Below are 22,685 nucleotides of genomic sequence, written 5' to 3'. Positions count from 1 at the left end.
TGCATTCATTGGATGTGCACAGACAACTAAGATTCTACTTAAACAGAACAAAATCTCTAAGAAAGTCTGAGCAACTACTGGTAGCATTTGCTGCAGGATCAGAGGGGAAGGCTATATCAAAGCAGACTATTTCTAAATGGAAGAACCACTGCATTTGTTTCTGCTATTTGCATCATGGTAAACCTGTGCCCAAGGGGATCAGATCCCATTCCACCAGGGGTGCCTCCACTTCAGCAGCTTTTCTCACAGTCCCAACCAAAGACATTCTAGAAACTGCAACTTGGAGCTCTGTTCAAACGTTCACAAAGCATTACCATTTCCTCTCTTCTCTAAATCTAGGGCAGGCTTTGCCACTGCAGTCCTGCAGGGCCTTATAGCTGCTCCTAATGCTGTTTAGTTCCATTCTCCCATCCATAGCTTTGGGATTCTACCCAAATGTAATGACTGCAACAGTGAAACACGAAGAACATAGTACAGTTGTGTACACTTACCATAAATGTAGATGTTCAAGTGTATTCACTGTTGCAGTCCAGGTTACCCACCCACCATCCCCCATTCTATACCTTTTTTTCCTTCTCTATACTCAAAAGCCTTTGTGGTGTATTTGCTTTTAGTTGAAGGTAAATTTTATGTTTCTAAAGTGCATTTATATATTTACAGTTTATTTATATATTTTTGCTCCCCTTTGGGGGGCACCTGACATCTGGAGCAAGAAAAACTGATTAAAATGGTGTCGGCTGCAGGTTTTATACCCCTGATGACCTGATGTCATGGAAGAGGAGACAACAACCGACGCAGAACCCAAGACTTTGCTATTCAGGCTGACTGAGGGCAATCTGCCAGCAGATTACCCAAATGTAAAGACTGCAACAGTGAATACACTCGAACATCTACATTTATGGTAAGTGTACACAACTGTACTTTCTCGCTAACATCAAAGACTGAAACAATACTAATTTCATGAACTTTAATCAAACTTTGACTTAGGAATGGAGTACATTCCCATTATAGTATTAGAAAACCAAATGACTTGGAGAAATTAAAAAAACAAAGGTGCTGTGGGTTCCCTATTAAAATGTTGGCACTTGAAATGACGTGTACAGACAAGCCGAAAAGAAAAAGTCCAAAAAAATCAGAGAAGAATGAATCCTGAAATTCCTCTTCTCCTTAAAACTTCTTTTTACAGGGGAGGCAAGCCCCCAACCCCCAGCACATCCACACCCCTTGAACTTATATATTACAACTCCAAGATCTCAATACCTCAGAGAAAAGGAAACATTCCAAGAAATGGCAACTCGGAATTAGTATATACAACTCCATTCTTTAGGCCATTCAGTTTCTGGGACTCGCTCTAGTGGGTCCTGATATTTCAAATGGTTACCGATGCGGTCATCTTCTCCTACGCAACAGAAAAAAATCAATACAAATGCAAACCCTTCAATGGAACTTGCTTTCCACATGCACACTTGGCTAATCATTTCTCACCAAATATCACATATCTTAGAAAGACACCTAATTCCAAGATGGTAGTTTAGGTAAAACTAGGTAAAATAAACATTCACAATTTAAATCATTATGAATATGACAATTTTTTGGAAAAAAACAGAAATCCCTAACTGTGGACCACAAACTTAAGACAGTACATGTTCAAGTACAGCTACAAAGAGAATGTAAGATAAAACTTTATTCCACTTTTACAATAAAAACTTTTCAAACAAAATACTTACTTCAATGACATATAAACAAATGTAATACAAATATTTAATAATGTATAACATCTACTGCAATTGTATCATATTAGTCATAAACCTGGTAATGTGTGGTCCAACAAGTACACTGTGCTGTTTTAACATTAATTCCACAAGATTAATCAAACCGCTACACAAGGACTCGTGTACAAATGTCTATAAAGCGTCATAATCATCATCATCTTCATGTTTTCTTTTTAATGGGTTTGTTTCACTTGCCGTGCTTTGTGATGACACCATGTTTGTAGTGATCAAAATATTTTTGGAACCAATTAAGGATGGATTAATTAGAACATTCTGAACAGTCTGAGAAGAAGGAGCTGAAAGCAAAGCAAAAAGAAGTTATCGCCAGATATACAGTACCATAAATTCCAATGAAAACAAGTAGGAAATATTTTATCAATCACCAAAGAAAAAAGAAGAAGAAATGTAACTTATTGCAAGATATAACTGAAATTATTAAAAAAAAAAAAGAAAAAGCACAACACTACTGCAGATTACTGTATGCTTTGCATTCCATGCCATAAAGGACCCCTTATCTATTGCATCTCTGCAGAAAAAGGGGTCTGCATGAACCAGAAAGTACAGTTGTGTACACTTACCATAAATGTAGATGTTAGAGTGTATTCACTGTTGCAGTCATCACATTTGGGTTATCTGCCTGCAGGTAGCCCTCAGCCGGCCTGAATACCAGAGTCTTCGGATTTCTGCGTCGGATGCTGTAGCTTCTTCCATGATATCAGGATGTCAGAGGTATAAAACATGCAGCTGACACCATTACATCAGTTTTTCTTGCCCCAGATGTCAAGTGTCCCCACAATAGGAAGAAATTATATGGTATGGAACACCCCCAGCAAAAAGCAAATACACATGATATAATATATGCCAAACAAGGAGGAAAGGTAAAAGTCAAGAGAAGTCAGGGGGCTGGAGAGAGGGTAACCAGGATTGCAACAGTGACTACACTCGAACATCTACATTTATGTCAAGTGTACACAACTGTACTATGTTCTTCGTGTTTCACTGTTGCAGTCTTCAAATTTGGGTTGAGTCCCAAAGCTAAGGAAGGGTGGAGGTAGTTAAAGAGCATTAGGGCTAGCAATGAGGGCCTGTAAGACTGCTGTGGCAAATCCAGCTCTGGATTTAGAAAAGATAGGCAGGTGGTAATGCTTGGTGAAAGTATGTACAGAGCTCAAGGTTGCAGCTTCCAGGATGTCCCTGGTAGGGACTTCTCTGAGAAATGCAGTAGAGGTAGATGCAGCCCTAGTGGAATGTGTTCTTATCCCCTGTGGGGTAGGTTTTCCATGGTGTTTGTAGCAGAAATGGATGCAATGTGCTATCCATTTATAAATGGTTTGCTTTGAAATGGCCTTCCCCTCAGCCCCTGCAGCAAAGCTAACTAGCAGCTGGTCAGATTTCCTGACAGGCTTAGTCCTGTCCAAATAGAATCTAAGCTGCCTGTGTACATCCAGAGAATGCAGTATCCTTTCCCCTTTATTCTGAGGATTGGGGAAAAAGTAGGCAAATGAATGGACTGGTTTAGAGCCACATTAGACACCATGAGGTAAGTTGGGCACCGTTGTGCCCACTTCCTGAGCCTGGCTCCAGGAACAGTATCTTTTCCACTTTTCTGAATAGGATTTTATAGTACTAGGCCTCCTTGCCTCAAGAATGACATCCAGCACCTGCTTACTGAGGGTTGCTGGAGGTGAGCTCAGGGAATTATCCAGGCTGCAAGGTCCAGAATTTGAAGCTGAGGGTGCAGAATCTGTCCCGCCTGCTGGGACAGCAGGGAAGGGGTCTGAGGCAGGTGCCAAGGTTGTATGACTGTCAGACTGCGCAAAAGGAGGTACCAGTACTGGCGTGGCCAGTCTGGTGCAATCAGTATTATCCTTGGCTTGTCCTGTTTGATCTTTAGTAGAACCTTCGAGAGGAGAAGCAGAGGGGGAAAGGCATAAACTGAGAGGCTTTCCCAGGAAAAGGACAGGGCATCCACTTTCCAAGTTTGACTGTGGGGAGTTCTGGAACAGAATTTGTACAATTGGTAGTTCTGAGGGGAGGCAAACAGGTCTACCTCTGGTGTCCCCCATTTGTTCCTCAAGAGCTTGAATAGTTTGGGTTCCAGTTTCCATTTGTGTGGGTACATGAGATTTCTTCTTAAGTAGTCTGCCAGTGAATTTAGTTTGCCTGACAGAAACTGAGCTTGTACGTTCACTTAGTAGCTCAAGGCTGTGTTCCACAGAGCCATAGCTAGTCGGCAGAGTAGGTAGGAATGGGTTCCCCTCTTCTTGTTTATGTACCACATAACTGTGGTGTTGTCTGTCTTTACCAATAGTTGTCCTGGAAGAATAAGGTCTTTGAAGGCTGTCAGAGCATTCTGTACAGCTAACATTTCTTTCTGATTGATATGCAGGTGCATCTGTTTTGGGTTCCATTTGCCCTGAATGCACTGCCCTGCCATGTGAGCCCCATGCATAGTCTGATCCGTCTGTTGTTAGGGTTTGGGCGGCAGGGAGTAGAGTGAAAGGGAGTCCCTTGTTGTGGTAGCAGGCCTCTGCCCACCAAAGGAACTCTGCCCTTAGACAAGGAATGATAGGAATCACTGTTTCCAGGTCCTGAGAATGTTGACACCATAGACTTTTTAGATACCATTAAAGTTTCCTCATATGCAATCTTGCATATGGAATTAACAGAATGCAAGAGGCAATGAATCCTAGGGCTTGCAGGATTTTCCTTGCAGATAGCTGGGTTTTTGTGGCCAGTAGTTTGAAGTAGGTTGTCAAATGAACTTATTTCTCTGGAGTGAGGAATGCCATCTGGGAAGTTGTGTTCAAGCTTGCTCCCAGAAATACAATCAGTTGGCAGAGTAACAGGTGTGATTTCTTCTCGTTGATGGTGTACCCAGTGAAGTTAGAAGTCTCTATACAAATGCCAGGTGTTGTAATACCAAGTCCTGACTCTGCCAGAATCAGGCAATCGTCCAAGTATGGGTAAATCTGAATATTTCTCTGCCTGCAAAATGCAATGGCTGGAGCTAGGCACTTTGTGAATACCCTGGACGGAGTAGATAAGCCAAAGGGAAGTGCAGAGAAAGTACAGTTTTGTACCTACCATAAATGTAGATGTTCGAGTGTTCACACTGCTGCAGTCAATACACTTGGGTTATCCTGCCATCAGGCGGTCCCGCAGTCGGCCCGAATTCCAAAGTCTTGGTCTGGAGTCGGTTGCCGTCGCTTCTTCCCTGACGTCAGTGCGCCAGGGGTATATAAGATGCATCAGACGCCATTTTCTTCAGTTTTTCTTGCCCCAGATGTCAGGTGCCCCCAAGTAGGTAGGCAATACATATTGCTAATCAAAAATATACAATAAAAACAATACCTTCAGTTGCCAGAAAATATACCCCAAAGGTTGTGTAGTTCAGAGGGGATGGAGGGAGGGTAACCTGGACTGCAGCAGTGTGAACACTCGAACATCTACATTTATGGTAGGTACAAAACTGTGCTATGTTCATCGTGTTACACTGCTGCAGTCATTACACTTAGGTAGAATCCCACAGCTGAGGTTGGGTGGCTAGTCTATAAAGAGTTAGGATTGGCTATGAGGCCCTGCAGAACTGCAGTGGCAAATCCTGCTCTGGATTTAGAGTAAAGAGGCAGGTGGTAATGCTTGGTAAAGGTGTGCACTGAACTCCAAGTTGCCACCTCCAAAATTTCCTTGGTAGGTACTCCTCTGAGAAAGGCTGTTGAAGTGGCTGTTGCCCTGGTGGAATGTGGCCTAATGTTATTTGGGACGGATTTTCCATGCTGTGTGTAGCAGTACTGAATACAGTGTCCTATCCATTTTGATATAGTCTGCTTTGAGATAGCCTTGCCCTGTGATCCTGCAGCATATGCTACAAACAGTTGCTCAGTTTTCCTGAAAGCCTTTGTTTTGTCCAAGTAGAAGCGTAGCTGCCTGTGTATGTCCAAAGAATGCAGAAGTTTCTCCCCTTTATTCTGGGGGTTTGGATAAAAAGTTGGCAAATGGATGGTTTGGTTAAGAGCCATGCTAGATACCACCTTTGGCATAAAGGTAGGGTTTGTTCTTAAAGATACCCTGTCCTGATGAAAAATTATAAAAGGTTCCACTGCCATTAATGCCTGTAGCTCTGAGACTCTTCGTGCTGAAGTTACTGCCAGGAGCAGAGCTGTTTTCCATGATAAAAATTTTAGATCGGCTGTATTGGCTGGCTCAAAAGGTGGTAGGGTCAGTTTTTCCAAAACAAAATTGAGGTCCCAAGTTGGTGTTGGTGCTCTCCGGGGTGGTCTTATGTTTTTAGCCCCTCTGAGGTACTATTTTAGCAAGGGATGAGAGAATAAAGGAGGATCCGTGTTGTAATGTGCTGAAATGGCAGACGCATGGATCTTAATTGATGAGAAGGATAGGCCTCTGTCCAGCATCTCAGTTAAGTATTGTAAAATCTGAGGAATGTTTGGAACAAGAGGGTCAAGGCTTTGAGCCTGGTTCCAGGCGCAGAATCTCTTCCATTTTTATGAGTAAGCTTTCCTGGTGCTAGACCTCCTGGCCTCCAGAATGACATCCATAACAGCTACAGAGAGAGGTGTTGTCTGTTTGACTAATGTATCTGCCATGCAGCCAGGTTTAGGGTTTTGAGCTGACCGTGCAGGATCTGACTGTTTTGTTGAGTCAGAAGGTGTGGAATTTGAGGCAAAATCCATGGTGGCCTTGAGCCAAGTTCCTTAAGACAGGGTACCAGTGCTGGCAGGATCATCTGTGGTTTTTCTTGTCTGGCTTTTAGGAGTACCTTTGAAATGAGAGGCAGTGGCGGGAAGGCATAAACTTTTAGGTTTTTCCAGCTGAACAGAAGAGCATCCACTTTCCGTGCTTGTTTGTGATAAGTCCTTGTGCAGAATTTTTGTAGTTGGCAATTCAGTGGGGATGCAAAAAGATCTATGTCTGGCCATCCCCACTTTTGCATTACCATGCTGAAGATTTATGGATTCAATTTCCATTCGTGAGGGTCCATGATATTTCTGCTTAGATCGTCTGCCATAGTATTTTTCTTTCCTGGCAGGAATTGTGCTTGTAGGTGAACTTGATACATTAGAGCTGTGTTCCACAAGGTCATGGCTTGCCTGCATAGGGGATAAGAATGCGTGCCCCCTTGCTTGTTTATGTACCACATTACTGTGGTGTTGTCTGTCTTTAGTAGTAATTGTCCTGGATGTAGAAGGTCCTTGAAGGCTGTTAGGGCATTTTGAACAGCCAACATCTCTTTTTGATTGATGTGAAGATGCATCTGGTCTGTGGTCCACTTGCCCTGAATGCATTTTCCTGCCATGTGTGCTCCCCAGGTGTAATCCGAAGCATCTGTTGTTAGAGTTTGCCTGGCTGTGGGTTGGGTGAAAGACTGACCTTTGTTTAGGTGACATGCCTGTGCCCACCATCGAAACTCCTGTCGTAGGCAGGGAATCATTGGTATTACTGCTTCTAAACTGTGAGAGTGTTGAGTCCAAACACTTTTCAGGTACCATTGTAATTTCCTCATATGCAGTCTGGCATTTGGTATTAGTAGTATGCAGGATGCCATGAATCCCAGGGCCTGCAGAATTTTTCTTGCAGGGAGATGGGACTTTCTTGCCAGCAATTGAAAATATTGAGTTAGTTGAACTTGTTTGTCTGGCATGAGGTAAGCCATCTGGGCCGTTGTATTTAAGCTGGCACCCAGGAACATAATCTGTTGCGAGGGCACTAGTTTTGACTTCTTTTCATTTACTGTGTACCCTAGAGAAATTGGCAACCATTTTACAAACACCAGATGCTGTAGAAGAATGTCCTTTGTCTCTGCTTGAATGAGGCAGTCGTCCAGATATGGATATATTTGAATTCCTTTCTGTCTGCAAAATGCAATTACTGGTGCCAGGCACTTTGTGAAGACCCTGGGCACAGTAGATAAGCCAAAGGGCAGTGCAGAGAATTGGTAGTGCATTGTACCAGCTTTGAATCTGAGGTATCTTCTGCAATTTTGTCTGATAGGGACATGCAGGTATGCCTCTTTGAGGTCCAGAGTAACAAGCCAAGCCTTCTTGCCCAGCATGGGTAGAAGCTGCTGTAATGTCAACATTTTGAATTTCAGAATATCCAGGTAAGTATTCAGAATTGAAAGGTCTAGTATGGGCCTCCGGGCCTTGTCCTTTCTGGGGACCAGGAAGAGTCTTGAGTAAAATCCTTGTCCTTGTTCCTGTTGTGGTACTTTTTGAATAGCTCTCATGTCCATGAGGGCTGAAATTTGTTTCTGTGCCTCTGCCCATTGATTTTGTGGCAGGTCTGGCATTCCTTTAAGTATGAAAGTGGAATATGTAACCTTGAGACACAATATTCAGGACCCATTTGTCTTGGGTGATTGTTTGCCAGTTTTGAGAAAAAAGTGCTAGTTTTCCCCCTAAGGGGGCTTCCAAAAGGGACGTGCTTGGCGTACGAAGGGGAAAGTCATTGTGACTGTTTCCTGTAAGGTTGAGACTTGTCCTCACCACCTTTTGGGGTTGAGGTGCCCCACTGTCATTGTCTGTTTGAGCCTTGGGGTTGAGATCTGCCTCTTGGGCGTCTGTATCTGCCTCTCTGTGGCCTGTCTGACACTGGAAAGGACCAATTCTTTGTTGGCCAATTTCTGCTAAACCGAGGTGGCTGTACCTGTAAGAAATCCTTGACTGTTTGCATAGATTTAGCTTTATCCTCCATTTTCTTTAACACCTCTTCTGCCTTAACACCAGACAAAGTATCATGCTGTAAAGGAGCATCCAATAATTTTGCCTTAACATGTTCAGGTAAACTTTGTTCTTTTTAACCAAGCATGCCTTCAAATTACAGAACCTGTAACTGCGGCTCTACAAGAGGCCTCTAAAGAATCAAAACCACATTGCAGAGTATGTTTTCCCACCTGTTCAACTGCATGCAATAAATCCTGCATTTCTTTACAATCAGGAGCTTCTGTGCTTGCAAGCATTTTCTGTTTTAACTGAGCCATTAAATATTGTTGGTACTTAAGCATGTGAAACTGGCAATTTAAAGCTCTTACTGCTAAAGTTGCAGAAGTGTATACTTTCTTCCCCCATCTATCCAAAGCTCTGGAATCTCTGTCAGAGGGTACTGGATTTTTTGCAATGGAAGCCTTAACCCCTTTTGGACCCTGGGAAATAGTTTCTGGATCAGCAGAAGGGTTTTGTAAAGAAACTTGTGAGAATCGGGGACTCTATAATACCTATCTGGCTTGGCTGGAGCAGGGGGCAAAGAGTCAGGAGATAAACCGGATTCAGAGAACATATCATCCACAATATCTAGCACAGGCGGAATAGCCAGGGGCCTGTGTTGAGGCAATAAGAGGAAATCCCTGAGCCTTTTCTTGGATTCTCAGTAATCCTGGCTTTCCCAATGGAAATGCTCCCTCATGGTATGTAAAGTTTCCCCAAATAATCCTCAGGAGGAGAGGCTGAAGGGATAGATTCTTCAGCATCAGAGTCCTCATAGGGGGATAGAGAGTATCCCTGGTCTGAAGAGGAATCAGAGGAAATGGAAACCTGATCAGAGGAGTCATAGTCTGTATCATGCCTAGGCCTTTTCTCAGGAGGGGGATGGGAACCCCTGATTAAAGTAATGAGGTCTTCGGCCATTTTAAGCATCTGTTTCTTAGGCATGGAGGACTGTCCAGGAGAATGCTGTACTTGTTTCTTTGTCTTTAATGGTACCTTTGTCTTGGCTGTTGTTTTAATGCTGAGTTGTGAAGGTCTGAAAACACCCTCAGAAGCCGATGCCTGCTCAGCGGCTCCGGACCCATCTGAGGGACTAGTTTTCGTAGGCCCAATACCTTGAGTTTCCACAGGCCTAGATGTCTCCACGTGGGAGTCTGAAGCAGCCTGTGGCTCTGAGGTAGCGGGTGTCAGGGGCTGCGAAAGCGCCTCACTGAGAACCGGCGACTGGCCTAGAAGAGGTTTCGTCATTGGTTTTGGACCTCGGATGCCTGTCTTTATCCCTGTCTTTGCATTTTTCCGGTATTGATGTCGTCGGCTGATCTGACGGCATTGTATAATTGAACCTTCGGCCAAAGTAGTGCAAAGCAAAATCAAAAAGTCTTTTTATAGTGCGTTTGTTAAATCTAGCACAAAACCGACAACGAGTGACATTGTGATCAGGGCCTAGGCATGGAATACAGTAAGCGTGGAAGTCCTTATGAGGTATTTGCTTCCCACAAGAAATACAATTATTAACTTTTTCTGATATCGGTCTGATGCAAGAATAAAGTTTCCCCAATGGGGTACTTAGCTTTTTTGTAGACTTCGGATCTGAAATTCGACTTCGAAAATCTCAGGAGTTGGCCGACCGGCACTTGCGAACTGCTTCTGCTTCGGGCACCGCGCGGCAAGAAAGACTGAAGAAAATGGCATTGGATGCATCTTATATACCCCTGGCGCACTGATGTCAGGGAAGAAGCGACAGCAACCGACGCCGGACCAAGACTTTGGAATTCGGGCCGACTGCGGGACCGCCTGATGGCAGGATAACCCAAGTGTAATGACTGCAGCAGTGTAACATGATGAACATCTGACAGTGCATGGAGCCTGCCCTGAAGCATAGGTATCTTCTGCAGGATTCCCTTATTGGGATGTGCAGGTAAGCTTCTTTTAAGTCTAGAGTTGCCAGCCAGGCATCCCTGGCTAGCATAGGAAGAAGCTGTTGAAGAGTCAGCATTTTGAATTTTGGAACCACCAGAAAGGTATTGAGAATAGAAAGGTCCAGGATAGGATGCCAGGAGTTCTCTTTTCTGGGAATCAGGAACAGTCTTAAGTAAAAACCTTGTCCCCTTTATTCTGCTGGGACAGGCTGAATAGCCCTGATACTGAGGAGAGAGAGTACTTGTTTTTGGGCCTCCACCCACTGGTTTGGGGGGAGGTCTGGCCATCCACTTGGGGTTGGGAGAGAGTGGAAGTGGAAACTGTATCTAGGGAAACTATGTTTAAAACCCATTTGTCTTGGGTAATGAGTTCCCAGTTTTTTACAAGCAGGGTGAGCTTTCCTCGTAAGGGAGCAAGTAGTTGAGCAAGGCTTGGAAGAGTTAAGGATAAGTCATTGTGCCATTTTTCCATAGGGGGTGGCTTACTACTCGGTGCTTTGGAAGTAGGGGCCCCCCACTGCTTAGATCTGTGCATAGCCTGAGACTGAAGTCTTGGTGGTCTGCTGCTCCTGGGTTTGGACTGAGAAGGCCTAGAAGGGACTGGAAAGGACCAGTTCTTTGAAGGCCAATGCCTACTGAATCTAGGTGGCTGTACTTGTAAGAAATCTTTAACAGTTTGCATAGATTTAGCTTTTTCCTCCATTCTTTGAGGACGACTTCTGCTTTGTTGCCAAAAAGGTGCTATTGGTTTAAGGGTGCATCCAGTAATTTAGCTTTAACATGATCTCGCAAGTTTTGTTCCTTGTTCCTCAAGCCAAGCATGCCTTCTAAGTACAGACCCAGTGACAGCAGCCCTACAAGATGCTTCTAAAGCATCAAAACCACACTGCAAAGTATGTTTACCTACTTGGTTAGCAGAATGCATTAATTCTTGTAAATCTTTGTGTTCAGCACAGTCAGGAATCAACATCATTTTCTGTTTAATTAATCCCATAATATGCTGCTGACACTTTAACATATGAAACTGGCAATTTAAAGCCCTAATGGCCAAAGTAGCAAAAGTATATACCTTCTTACCCCATCTGTCTAAAGCTCTAGAATCCCTATGAGAAGTGGTAGGATGTTTGGCAGTAGTAGCCTTAATGCCTTTTGGTCCTTGGGAAATGGTCTCTGGATCCACAGTAGGATTCTTGAACAGGAATTTCTGAGAGTCAGGTACTCTGTAGTAACTGTCGGGTTTCCTGAGAGCTGAAGGCAAAGTGTCTGGGTTAAGGCTGGATTCCAAGAAAACATCATCTACAATCTCCAGAACAGGAGGGATAGCTAGAGGCCTGTGTTGAGGCAGGTTTAAAAATTCCCTAAGTCTCTTTTCAGACTGTGAAAAGCACTGGCTTTCCTAGTGGTAATGCTCCCTAAGGGTATGCAAGGTTTCATCAAAAGAAAAATCTTCTGGAGGGGAAGCAGAGGGAATGGAATCCTCTGCATCAGAATCTTCATAAGTAGATAAGAGTAAATCCTGGTAGTCAGAAGGAATAGAGATATCAGATTCCTCATCAGAAGAATTAGAAAGAAAACCAGTTCTAGGTCTTTTAGAGGGGGAAGAAGGCTGGCTTCCCCTAATTAAGGTAAAAATGTGTTCAGCCATTCTAATCATTTGTTTTTGAGGCATATGGGCTTGAGAATGCGCTTTGGTCATCGGTTTTCTAGGTTTAGTGTGAGCTTTAGACCTGAGGAATTCAGTATTCTTAGCTTGAAATGAAGTTGTTGGTTTAATATGAAAATCGGTAGGCCTGAATACACCCTCAGAAGCTGATTCCTGCACAGCAGCTCTGGACCCATCCAAGGTAGACACATCCGCAGGTTCCATAGTCGAAGAAGCATCTTGCGGCATACCAGACTCCGAATGGGTCTCAGTAGAGGCCTGCGAATCTATAGTAGCAGGTATCAGGGCTGAGAAAGCGCCTCACTGAGTACCGGCAGACTGGCAACTAGCTTAACGGTAGCATTGCCGGCAGTTTTTAACCTAATCGTGCTGTCTCTGTCTTTATCCTTGCGTTTTTTCGGAAGATCGGTAGTCGGATGGCTTAACAAAGCCATTTTGGAGTACAGAGATCGAGAACGAAAGTATTTAGCTACAAAAATAGCCTGACGACAAATAGTTTGGGCGTTAAACAAGGCAAAAAAATGACAGGGAGGGACGTCGTGGTCTAGGCCTAAACAGGTGATGCAGTAAGAATGAAAATCTCTATGAGGTATTTGCTTTCCACAGGCAAGACAATTGTTAATTTTTTCTGACATTGGTTAGAGCAAGAAAAAAAGATCCCCAACGGGGTACTTATCTTTTTGAAGACTTCAGGTCTGAAACTTGAAAACGAAAATTTCAGGAGTCTGCCGACTGGCATTTGCGAACTGCTTCTGCTTCGGGCACCACACGGCAAGAAAGACTGATGTAATGGCATCGGCTGCATGTTTTATACCCCTGATGACCTGACGTCATGGAAAAAGCAACAGCATCCGATGCAGAAATCCGAAGACTCTGGTATTCAGGATGGTTGAGGGCTACCTGCAGGCAGATAACCCAAATGTGATGACTGCAACAGTGAAACAACGAATAACATCTAAAGATTTACATTTCTACCAATATATAAGTAAAAACCACAGCAGAGACATAGGTAAATTACTCTACATGTACCCAATCTCTAAAACAAACTTCTCTCACACACAAAACGAGTGAGGCCCTCCAATCCTCAAAAGATGAACTCAGGTGATTGGAAGTGCATCAGTAAATTCATTCCAGGCCTGACCTGCTTTTATAAGTGAGAGATGTACTGTGAGGGCAGGTATTGGCAAGGAGAGTTATGATCTTATGACTTGAGTTGCAGTTCCTGTGATCGTATATACTACATTGCCTCTAACCACGATAAAACAAAAAAAGCTAGTTTGCAATGCACTTTGAAACTTCTGCCCAAGAGTTTCAAGCATCAACTGCAAAGTACAACTGGCATGTCAGATGAAAGTTCAAAGCCAATTTTGCATCTCCTTTAAATTCGTATTGGCGGAATTTACTGCAATGCTCATGTAAACCAAATTAACAGCTTAGAAACTTGTTACAGATGGGCGTACACAAGATCAAAAGAAGAAATAATTTTGGCATTGTATACGACCACATTTGATTTTAAACTAAGATTTCCTTGCCAAAAAAATATCACTCCAAAAGAAAGGTGCGCACAAACATCACAAAGCATATTCATAGTGATAAAGGGGAGGAAGTTATTCAACCGCATCTGAATATCCCCAAATTAATGATTCACAGTAAAACCAAAGGACACTGAACTGAGAACGTCTTTCAGATACCTCTAGTACAGTCTGTTCTATCCTCAAAGCGATCTAACAATCTGCACTGACCAAATGATGAGCCAGACAAATAAGCTTAGAAATTCTGTCAAGAACTTCAGAAAACTGAAACTGATCTAAGACTACTTGGTAAGTTATCATAAGACAGAAGCTCTGATGCTCTGATGCCTAACAAATTACTCCCCATTCTTTCCAAATTAAAAGAAGACACTTCACAAACATGCTGAGATGCCTGTGGCTCTAATGCCAGCAGAACCATTTTTGATGACTTATGGCAGATGAACCTAAAGCTAAAGAATCCAGTTTGGGGGAAGGAGTGGGGGAATTAATAACTACATACACATATAAGCAAACAGAACACACAGGTGAAAAATAAATATACAAGTGTACAAATACAAAGAGACAGTCACAGACATATGTATGCTAGCTGAAGAGATGGTTTAAAGTACTCAACAAAACATGTCCGACGACAGATTCTTGCTGTAACAATCTAAATATGACTGGGATTTACTAAAAAACAGCCAGACACAGGCCTAATCTTTTTCAGCAGCAAAATGTTCCTGAGTGAAAAAACATCAAGTTTTGAGCTGTGGCCACTGCAGGAACCCAGCAACTGGAGTACATCAGGAAAACTGTTTTGTTTCTTTTTTCCTGACCATCAAAACAGAGGCAAATAAAAGTAATGGACTAGAACAAATGCACAAGTACCACATAAACTATAGTAAGGCTGAAGTACTGCCAACCCTAAAAGTGAAATGGGGAAAAAAAAACTAGACTTTTCAATGAAATATACTAGTGAAAAAAAAAGTATAAAAAAAGAAGCAAAATGTCTGTCAGGAAGAACATAATGCGAAACAGAATGTTCTGTGTCTGACAGGAATGCAATGTGAAACTGTCTACATCAGGTAAACTACTATGTGTAGCAACCTCCACACAAAAAGATACACAGAAGCAGGGAAATAACAGAAACCTATCGTGCAGCACTGACACAGCTATTCAACATCTACTATTATAGTGAGTATACCTACACAAGCTGCTTTCAAATCAGGGATCACTGCTGCAAGAAATCATTACATTACTGGGGGAGTCCCTGACAGAAGGGGCTGACTGGGAGAATGGTAGTGAGTGTATGCTGGCAGCTTACCCACCCATGCTTGGGGAGGGGAGGGGAACAGTTCTGACTCAACACAAAGTTCACACCCAGTGGAATCCAAAGCTTATAGAGCCAGTGAAAAACTTTGTGAAAACCAAATCAGACGAGTTTTAAACAAGAAAGCTCTGACTAATTTTAACTTAACTACAGCTGAACAGTTTTGTTTAAAAGAAATAACTAGTTTTGATAAGTATAGGATCATGAAGCCTGACAAAGGTGGAGGGGTAGTCATAATGTTGAATAATAACTACTATGCAAAAATGACAGATTTACTATCCGAGGATACATATGAAAAAGTGACCAGGTATGAAGTAAACAAGGCCTACACCAAAATTGATTGGTTAACTTATGATTATTTGATGGACGCAAGTATTGATCAAAACATTTACAAATACATATCTGTTGAATTTCCTATCACGCCTTCAATTTTTGGTATCCCAAAAATTCAGAAGGATATACAAAATCCTCCATTAAGACCTATTGTCTCAGCCAAGGGTTCAAAAACTGAAGCTTTAGCAGCATTTGTTGACTTAAAATGCAAAGGAATTAGAAACTGCTCGTGCGACAGGACAGTGAATTAAGCCTTGTTTAATAAAAATGAATAAAATATGAAATATAAAACATAAAATATAATAGATATAACTCTATCAATAGTTATTACAGGTTAAGCGCTTTCGGCTGTTGCCCAGCCTTCTTCAGAACAATTCCAGTGTATTCCCATAAAGCATTTATAACAAAGTAGCAGTATGTTAATTGAATAATAGAAGAAAAAACCGCCAAAATTTTTTAAGGTCACAAGAACACTTTCAGTGTAGAAGCCTTGTTTCACTATTAAAATAGATACCAATTGTAAAACTGAGATAAACATTAACCAACAACTAAAAACTAGGACTTCCTGAAGAGAAGCATAGACTGATACTACTATAAATGTATTAATAAATAACGTGGTGTTGTAGAAAATGAATTAAACAAAAAAATATAAATGTAAAATATAAACCAGTGTGCTTTTTCTCTATAACAAGTGCATCCATATACATTTTGCTGTAATTAACAGTGTTATCATATGTGGTGTAGTGGCTACGTGATCCCAATTTTATTCCAAGGCCAAAAAAGGTTTGATGCTAATATAGTCATTAAGCCCCGGGGGTCTCGTAGCATCTGTTATGATCTGCCATTTACTCTCACATAAGGATAATCTCATTTTCCAGTCCCCTCCAAAAGGTACTGTCTCAACTTGGTCTATAATGGAGAATAGGAACTTGTGATCTTTTCCTTTCTCCGAAATGTGTCTGTATAAAGCATTTTTATGATCCTGTTTACCTATTTTATACATATGTTCATATATACGTCTATTGAACTGCCTCTCCGTTTTGCCTATGTAATGTGCGTTGCATAAAGTACATATTGCCAGGTAAACTACCTGCTTAGTTCTACAATTACCTTTCCTACTGGTAATAGTAGTGTGGCGTATGTCATTCAATTTAATGATATTATTCAAATTAATGTATTGACATTGTTTGCAGTTGCCACATCTTACCGTACCTTTTTGGTTCTCATGTGTGGTCTTATTGTGTGCTCCTCTTTCTAAAAGATGTTTCATATTGGGTGCTGTTTTGTAAACAATTCTTGGTTTGGTCCCCAAGGTCTCTTCCATACCCATAGCCAACAGATTCCGCCAAAACCTTTCTAAAATGTCCTTAATTATGTGGGAAACGGGTGTGTACATAAGGATGCACACCCTACCCATCGAATCCCTGTGTCGTCCCCCTTCTCGCTGCTCCGAGATGTAATGACCTAATAGAGGTTGGTAGATGTTACCCCATCCGTCTTGTACATATCTGATTGTCTCGTAAACCAAACCTTCTGGATAGGCCCTACTCAAAAACATTCCTTTGATGATGTTTAATTCCTTTTCCAAGATTAATTGGTTAGATGACATTCTTGCTGCGCGGATGGTTTGTCCTTTGATCACGTTCTTAAAAACATGAGGGGGATGGTTGCTACTATAGTGGACATAGTCATTAGAAAAGGTGGGCTTCCTGTATATACTTGAAGTGAAGCCATCGGAATCGTGACTTAACCAAACATCCAAAAAGGAGATTCCTTTGTGACTGTATTGGTGGGTAAATTTGAGGAACTCAACAGTATGATTCAGATAGGTCATGAATTCTAATAGTCTGTCCTCGGATGATTTCCACAAAATGAAGATGTCATCCAGATATCTCACATATAATCCAATGTCATGAAAAAAGGCACTCTTAAACACATGTTCTTGTTCCCACTCAGCCATGACCAAGTTCGCAAATATGGGAGCACAAGCTGCTCCCATAGCTACTCCCTTGGTTTGTTTGAAGTATTCTCCTAGAAACGAGATATAGTTGTAATCCAGTACAATAGACATCATGTCACATATGAGGCTGACTTTTTCCCATGAGAACTCTGAGTAACGGGTGAGGCTTCTTTCGAAGTATTCCAACCCTTCTGTCTTGGGGATACATGAAAAAAGATCAATGACGTCCACTGTTAGAAAAATCAAATCAGGGTTCCAGTAATCATGGGTAAGTGTACCTAAAAAATTCCAAGAATCCTTGATGATGTGAGGTATGTTGTTATATACGTTCTTACACCATCTATCTATCAATTTCCCGATGTTATATGTTTTGGACCTAGATCCTGACACTATGGGTCTGAAGGGAGGTTGAGCAATAGATTTATGTAACTTGGGAATCCCAATCATCTTAGCTAACACAGGATGATCTACTTTAATGTAGGAATATGTGTCATTGGATATCCTATTGTCTATAAGATATTCCTCAATGATAAGATCGATCCTCTTGTGGCCAATATTGACCTGATTTATTGAGATGCTCTCATAATTACCTGAGTTATGTAAGATGTTGTGGATTTCATGATGGTATAAATCAGTTGGAAATATCACAGCTCCCCCTCCCTAGTCGGGTTTCATAACCCTAATGTCCCTATTCTTCATTATGTCCAGTAGTCTTTTTCTTTCCATAAATGTGAGATTATCGGTAAGTTGGTCCCTTTGACCTCGCATACTAAGGTGGGTCCAATAAATGTCATTACACACTGACTGTTCAAAATTTTGAATATGTGGGTTGGGGGGTGGTATGAATGTACTTTTTTTGTTCAGGTCAGTTCCTGCTATCCCTTTAGTCCCTGTTGTTACCTCTTTATTCTTATCAAAAGTTAACGCTAAATTCAACTTCCTGCAGTATTTTTTGACCTCTTTGATGGTGTCGAGTATTCCCCATCTTCTCATGGGAATAAATTTCATACCTTTTCCCAACAGTTTGGCACAAGTGTGGTCTATCTCGATGTTAGAATAATTGTATACCTTAAATCCTTCACATGTAGTGATCCTAGGTGTTATGGTTTTCACTAGTTCGTTGGAGTAATTTGAATTCGGATCATTGGGATCTATTCCTAAACAAATATTCATCTCATTCATTGTGGGTGTCTGTTCCATCGTCAAGCTTGGACTGTTGGATACAATAATGTCAACCTGTTTTATGTTCTGTGCCACTGTTTTTGAACTTTCCAAGCTGGGAAATACCTTCCCCCCCTGAAAATTTTCTTCCCTAAATGGGTTCTTAGATTCTTTTCTTCTGGGATGCTGTTGCTTCTGACCTTCTATCCCTTTGTTACTTGGCCAAATGTATGCCCTGTTGTTATTATATGCTTCAATATCCCTTTGCATTTTCTTGTTTTTTCTGTCAACTATATTGTGTACATTTTTGTCTGCAAAATCAAATTGCTTCAAATACAAATCCTTAAAACATACAATGTCTTTGTGATTAATAATAAAATGATCCATGCGCTCTAACTCTTCTGATAATACACTCAGTTTAACATCTTGGTGTTTAATAAGTAGCTTTATATATTCGAAACCAAACTTATCAAATAACCCATCAAAGTCATTCATAACCTCAGTAGAGTAACTTATACCTAAGGGTAATTTAAAAAATCTGAGGCCCTTCGGCACAATATTCAACTTCAAACAATTAGATAGATAACTACTATCAACTTTGATATTTTTAAAAATCATTAATTTTTTGCCGTAATCAAGTATAAAATCCTTCAATGTAGCATGACTGCTATCATTAATAAAAGTTTTGCCGTCTCGTTGATTCTTATTGTTGGCAGCAAAGTAGTCTCTATTATCGCCTACAAATTGTTCAAAAACTGTATCCCCATTGGATAAAATATTCTTGGGGTGGTTTGTGTTAATATTATGCATTAGTTCTTTTTGCTCACGACATATTGTTCTGGTAGGACTCGATACAATAACTTAACTACAGCTGAACAGTTTTGTTTAAAAGAAATAACTAGTTTTGATAAGTATAGGATCATGAAGCCTGACAAAGGTGGAGGGGTAGTCATAATGTTGAATAATAACTACTATGCAAAAATGACAGATTTACTATCTGAGGATACATATGAAAAAGTGACCAGGTATGAAGTAAACAAGGCCTACACCAAAATTGATTGGTTAACTTATGATTATTTGATGGACGCAAGTATTGATCAAAACATTTACAAATACATATCTGTTGAATTTCCTATCACGCCTTCAATTTTTGGTATCCCAAAAATTCAGAAAGATATACAAAATCCTCCATTAAGACCTATTGTCTCAGCCAAGGGTTCAAAAACTGAAGCTTTAGCAGCATTTGTTGACTTAAAATGCAAAGGAGTTTTGAATAATTTACCGCACATTCTTAGAGACTCTTGGCATTGTTTAGAATGTGTAAGAGAATTTAGTAAAAATTTTGACTTTCAAACCAACTTTCTGATGGCTACTATTGATGTAGTAAATTTATTTTCTGTCATCCCCCATGAAAAGGGGACAGAAATTTTGAAATTTGTCTAAATAGACACAACGGTTTTAATTATTCTGAAAATCGGTTAGTTATATCCATGCTAGAACTAGTTTTAGAAAATAATTTTATTTATTTTAACAACAACTATTACATACAGAAAAAAGGTGTAGCTATGGGGGCTAGATGTGCCCCCATTTATGCTAACTTAGTTCTAGCACAATGGGAGTTTGAATTTGTATACACTAGTGTTTTTTGGAAGAAGATTTTACTTTACCTACGTTACTTGGACGACATTTTAATTTTCTGGGGAGGATCCAAGGAAGAATTTACTGATTTTATTAAATATTTAGAGCAGACTACTGAATTTTTAAAGTTTACAAGTCACATTTATGAAAATAATGTTGAATTTTTAGACATTAAGCTCTCAGTTGTGAACAACACTATTGCATCTACTTTATTTAGGAAAAAAACACATTCAAATTCATTTCTACACTTTGATAGTTGTCACCCTTTTTTTCAAAAGAGGAACTTGGTTAAAGGCAAAATGGTTAGACTGTCTAGGATAATAAGTGACAACCTATTGTTCGAATATGAACTAGACAAATTAATGGCTATGTTCCAAGAAAGAGGTTACCCCTATGACCTAGTATCCAAAATTAGACAAGAGGTAAAAATAAAGAGGTTCACGATATACAAACCTATCATTACTTGTGACACGCAGGAGGAGGTTATTCCCAAGGTTAATATTAATAGGAATGATGCATTAATTATTCCATATAATAACAGAACAAATGAGATTGTGACTTGTATTCAAGAAGTATGGACAAGCGTTATAGACACAGATTTAGAGATTTCAAAAATTTTAGGAACCACACCTAATATAGTATTTAGTAAAGGGAAAAATTTAAAGAAATTATTTGAAAACAACATTCACAGTGACTTGTTGAGACATTCTAGGATGAGTAAGTGTGGATCATGTCAAGTCTGTAGATTTATTAACGATGGACCATACACTACTATTTATAATTATGGAAAAACTATTAAATGTCCAGGCCATTGCAATTGCAACTCCACCATGGTTGTTTACTTGGCAACATGTTCAGTATGTAACGCATTTTATATAGGGAAAACAATAAGAAGACTTAAAACACGTGTCATTGAACATCTTAGTGATATAAAAAGACACAAGACTACTAACATGTTATTTAATCACAGTATTAATTGTACAAATTTTAAACGGTTTTTATTTTTTGTTATTGACAAAATACCTGTTAATGTACATACAGGTGGAGATGTAAAAAACTTACTTGAAGCCAAAGAATGTTTATGGCAGCTCAGGTTGAATGCCAGCAAATGGCCTGGTTTAAATGAACAAATTTCCATTTCTAGTATACTTAAACTTCGATCTCATTTTATATGAATTTATTAACTAATTTATTGTGTATTTTTCAAAACATATTTTATACAAATACATTTCTTTGTTCCTATATATTTTTAAATGAATTATTTATTAAATTAAAATATATTTATATTTATTATTTATATTTGACAACATATAACATTTTTTAAAATCATAATTTATTGGTATTACTATTACTTTTAATATAAGTAACTACATGATAGTATAATTATTGTTGAATTACTAATTAGTATATTACATCTAGTTAATACTAAAGAAATTACCATCATATTATGTTCTTACTATTTTATTCAATTTTTTCTAAAATATTTTTTTTAAATTTTTAGTATTTTGTTTAATATCACATTTTAAGATTGAATTGATTGTTGCATTTCAAATTCATAGTACACTAATATTTGATAAATACAAACGCTGCTTAACATCTACATCAATATTTTAAGGAATTTTTAAATGGGTTGAAGTACCTTTAAGAAACTCATACTCTGTTTTTTTACTAATTGATTAATTATTAGATTAATGGCATTTTAAAAGTATATAAGGGATGACTAGCAATATGTTAATTGTACTCTGATGATGCCCAGCTTGATGGGTGAAAGCGCTTAGTATCGTTTGTCTGTGGACTTCTTGTTGGTTCTACGTTTTTCGTGTTATTTGAATAAACTGGATATTTTACTAAGACCGGGACTCAAGGTTGCCGTTTCTTTTCAGCTTACAAGTTTACTCAGCACTTTATGACGATCAGCTATTATCCCATCAGCTGTACAATATGTTTGTGTGTATGTGTACATAAGAGTGTGTGTGTTTCTGTATAACTATGTGGGAAGGGAACTTCAACTCTGCAAAAACAGTACATTTTTCCCTGTTTTTGTATTTGTATGTTTTGATTCCGTGGGTCAATTCACTATACTATTTAGTAATGGCCAGCCTAAACATCTTGCTGAGCCTGCAGAAATCTAGCCAGATGTTAACATCCACGAAGATGTTTCTTTGGTGGTGCTAGACATCAGTGTAGATGATGGGCAGACAAACTGTCATCACCGTAGAAAAGATCATCTTATAAGCCCTACACTGTACACATGCCTCCATTTTAATTATCTTTGGCCAAGCTCTGCATGAAGAAAATAAAAAAGTACCTAAAAAAAAAAATTAAAAAAAAAGTGGATGCAGCATTGACACTCTTTGGAGAAAGCAACAACCCTGATCTCTGAACTCATGAAGGAGTTCAGGTGGTGGTCCCAGACAGTACTGAAACATTTATCATGAACACCTCAAATTATACATGGAAGGTACACTGGTTCTATAGAAAAGTGCAAAACCTGCAAATGTGTTTCTGTAGCTCTTTTTTGCTCAGACTGTCCTGTCCTGGACTGCCATGGAAAAATGGTCCTTTGATTTGGAAAGGCTTCTGACGTAATTAGTTTTTACATCTTCCAGGTCCTACCAGACTGCATATTCTCCCTTTCCTTCACCTTCTCAAATATTTATTGGGAAGAAAGTTCCA

At 40.0% G+C, this 22,685-nt stretch overlaps 1 protein-coding gene across 1 annotated transcript in view; it reads right to left on the bottom strand.

The window, feature by feature from the left end:
• Positions 1 to 1,669: 1,669 nt before the first annotated feature.
• LOC122789954 (transcription initiation factor TFIID subunit 9-like) overlaps positions 1,670 to 22,685 on the bottom strand; it is a 340,646-nt gene continuing 319,630 nt past the window's right edge. The window contains exon 7 of the mRNA XM_044057454.1: positions 1,670 to 2,068. Within this exon, the coding sequence (XP_043913389.1) occupies positions 1,905 to 2,068 (164 nt within the window). The 3' untranslated portion in view covers positions 1,670 to 1,904. The remainder of the gene's footprint in view (positions 2,069 to 22,685) is intronic.

This window comes from Protopterus annectens, chromosome 15.part0 (genome assembly GCF_019279795.1).
Source record: "Protopterus annectens isolate FY-2018-M chromosome 15.part0, PAN1.0, whole genome shotgun sequence".
Classification (NCBI taxonomy): domain Eukaryota; kingdom Metazoa; phylum Chordata; order Ceratodontiformes; family Protopteridae; genus Protopterus; species Protopterus annectens.
Note: the sequence above shows the minus strand (reverse complement) of the source record. Positions and strands in the feature narration are given on the sequence as shown.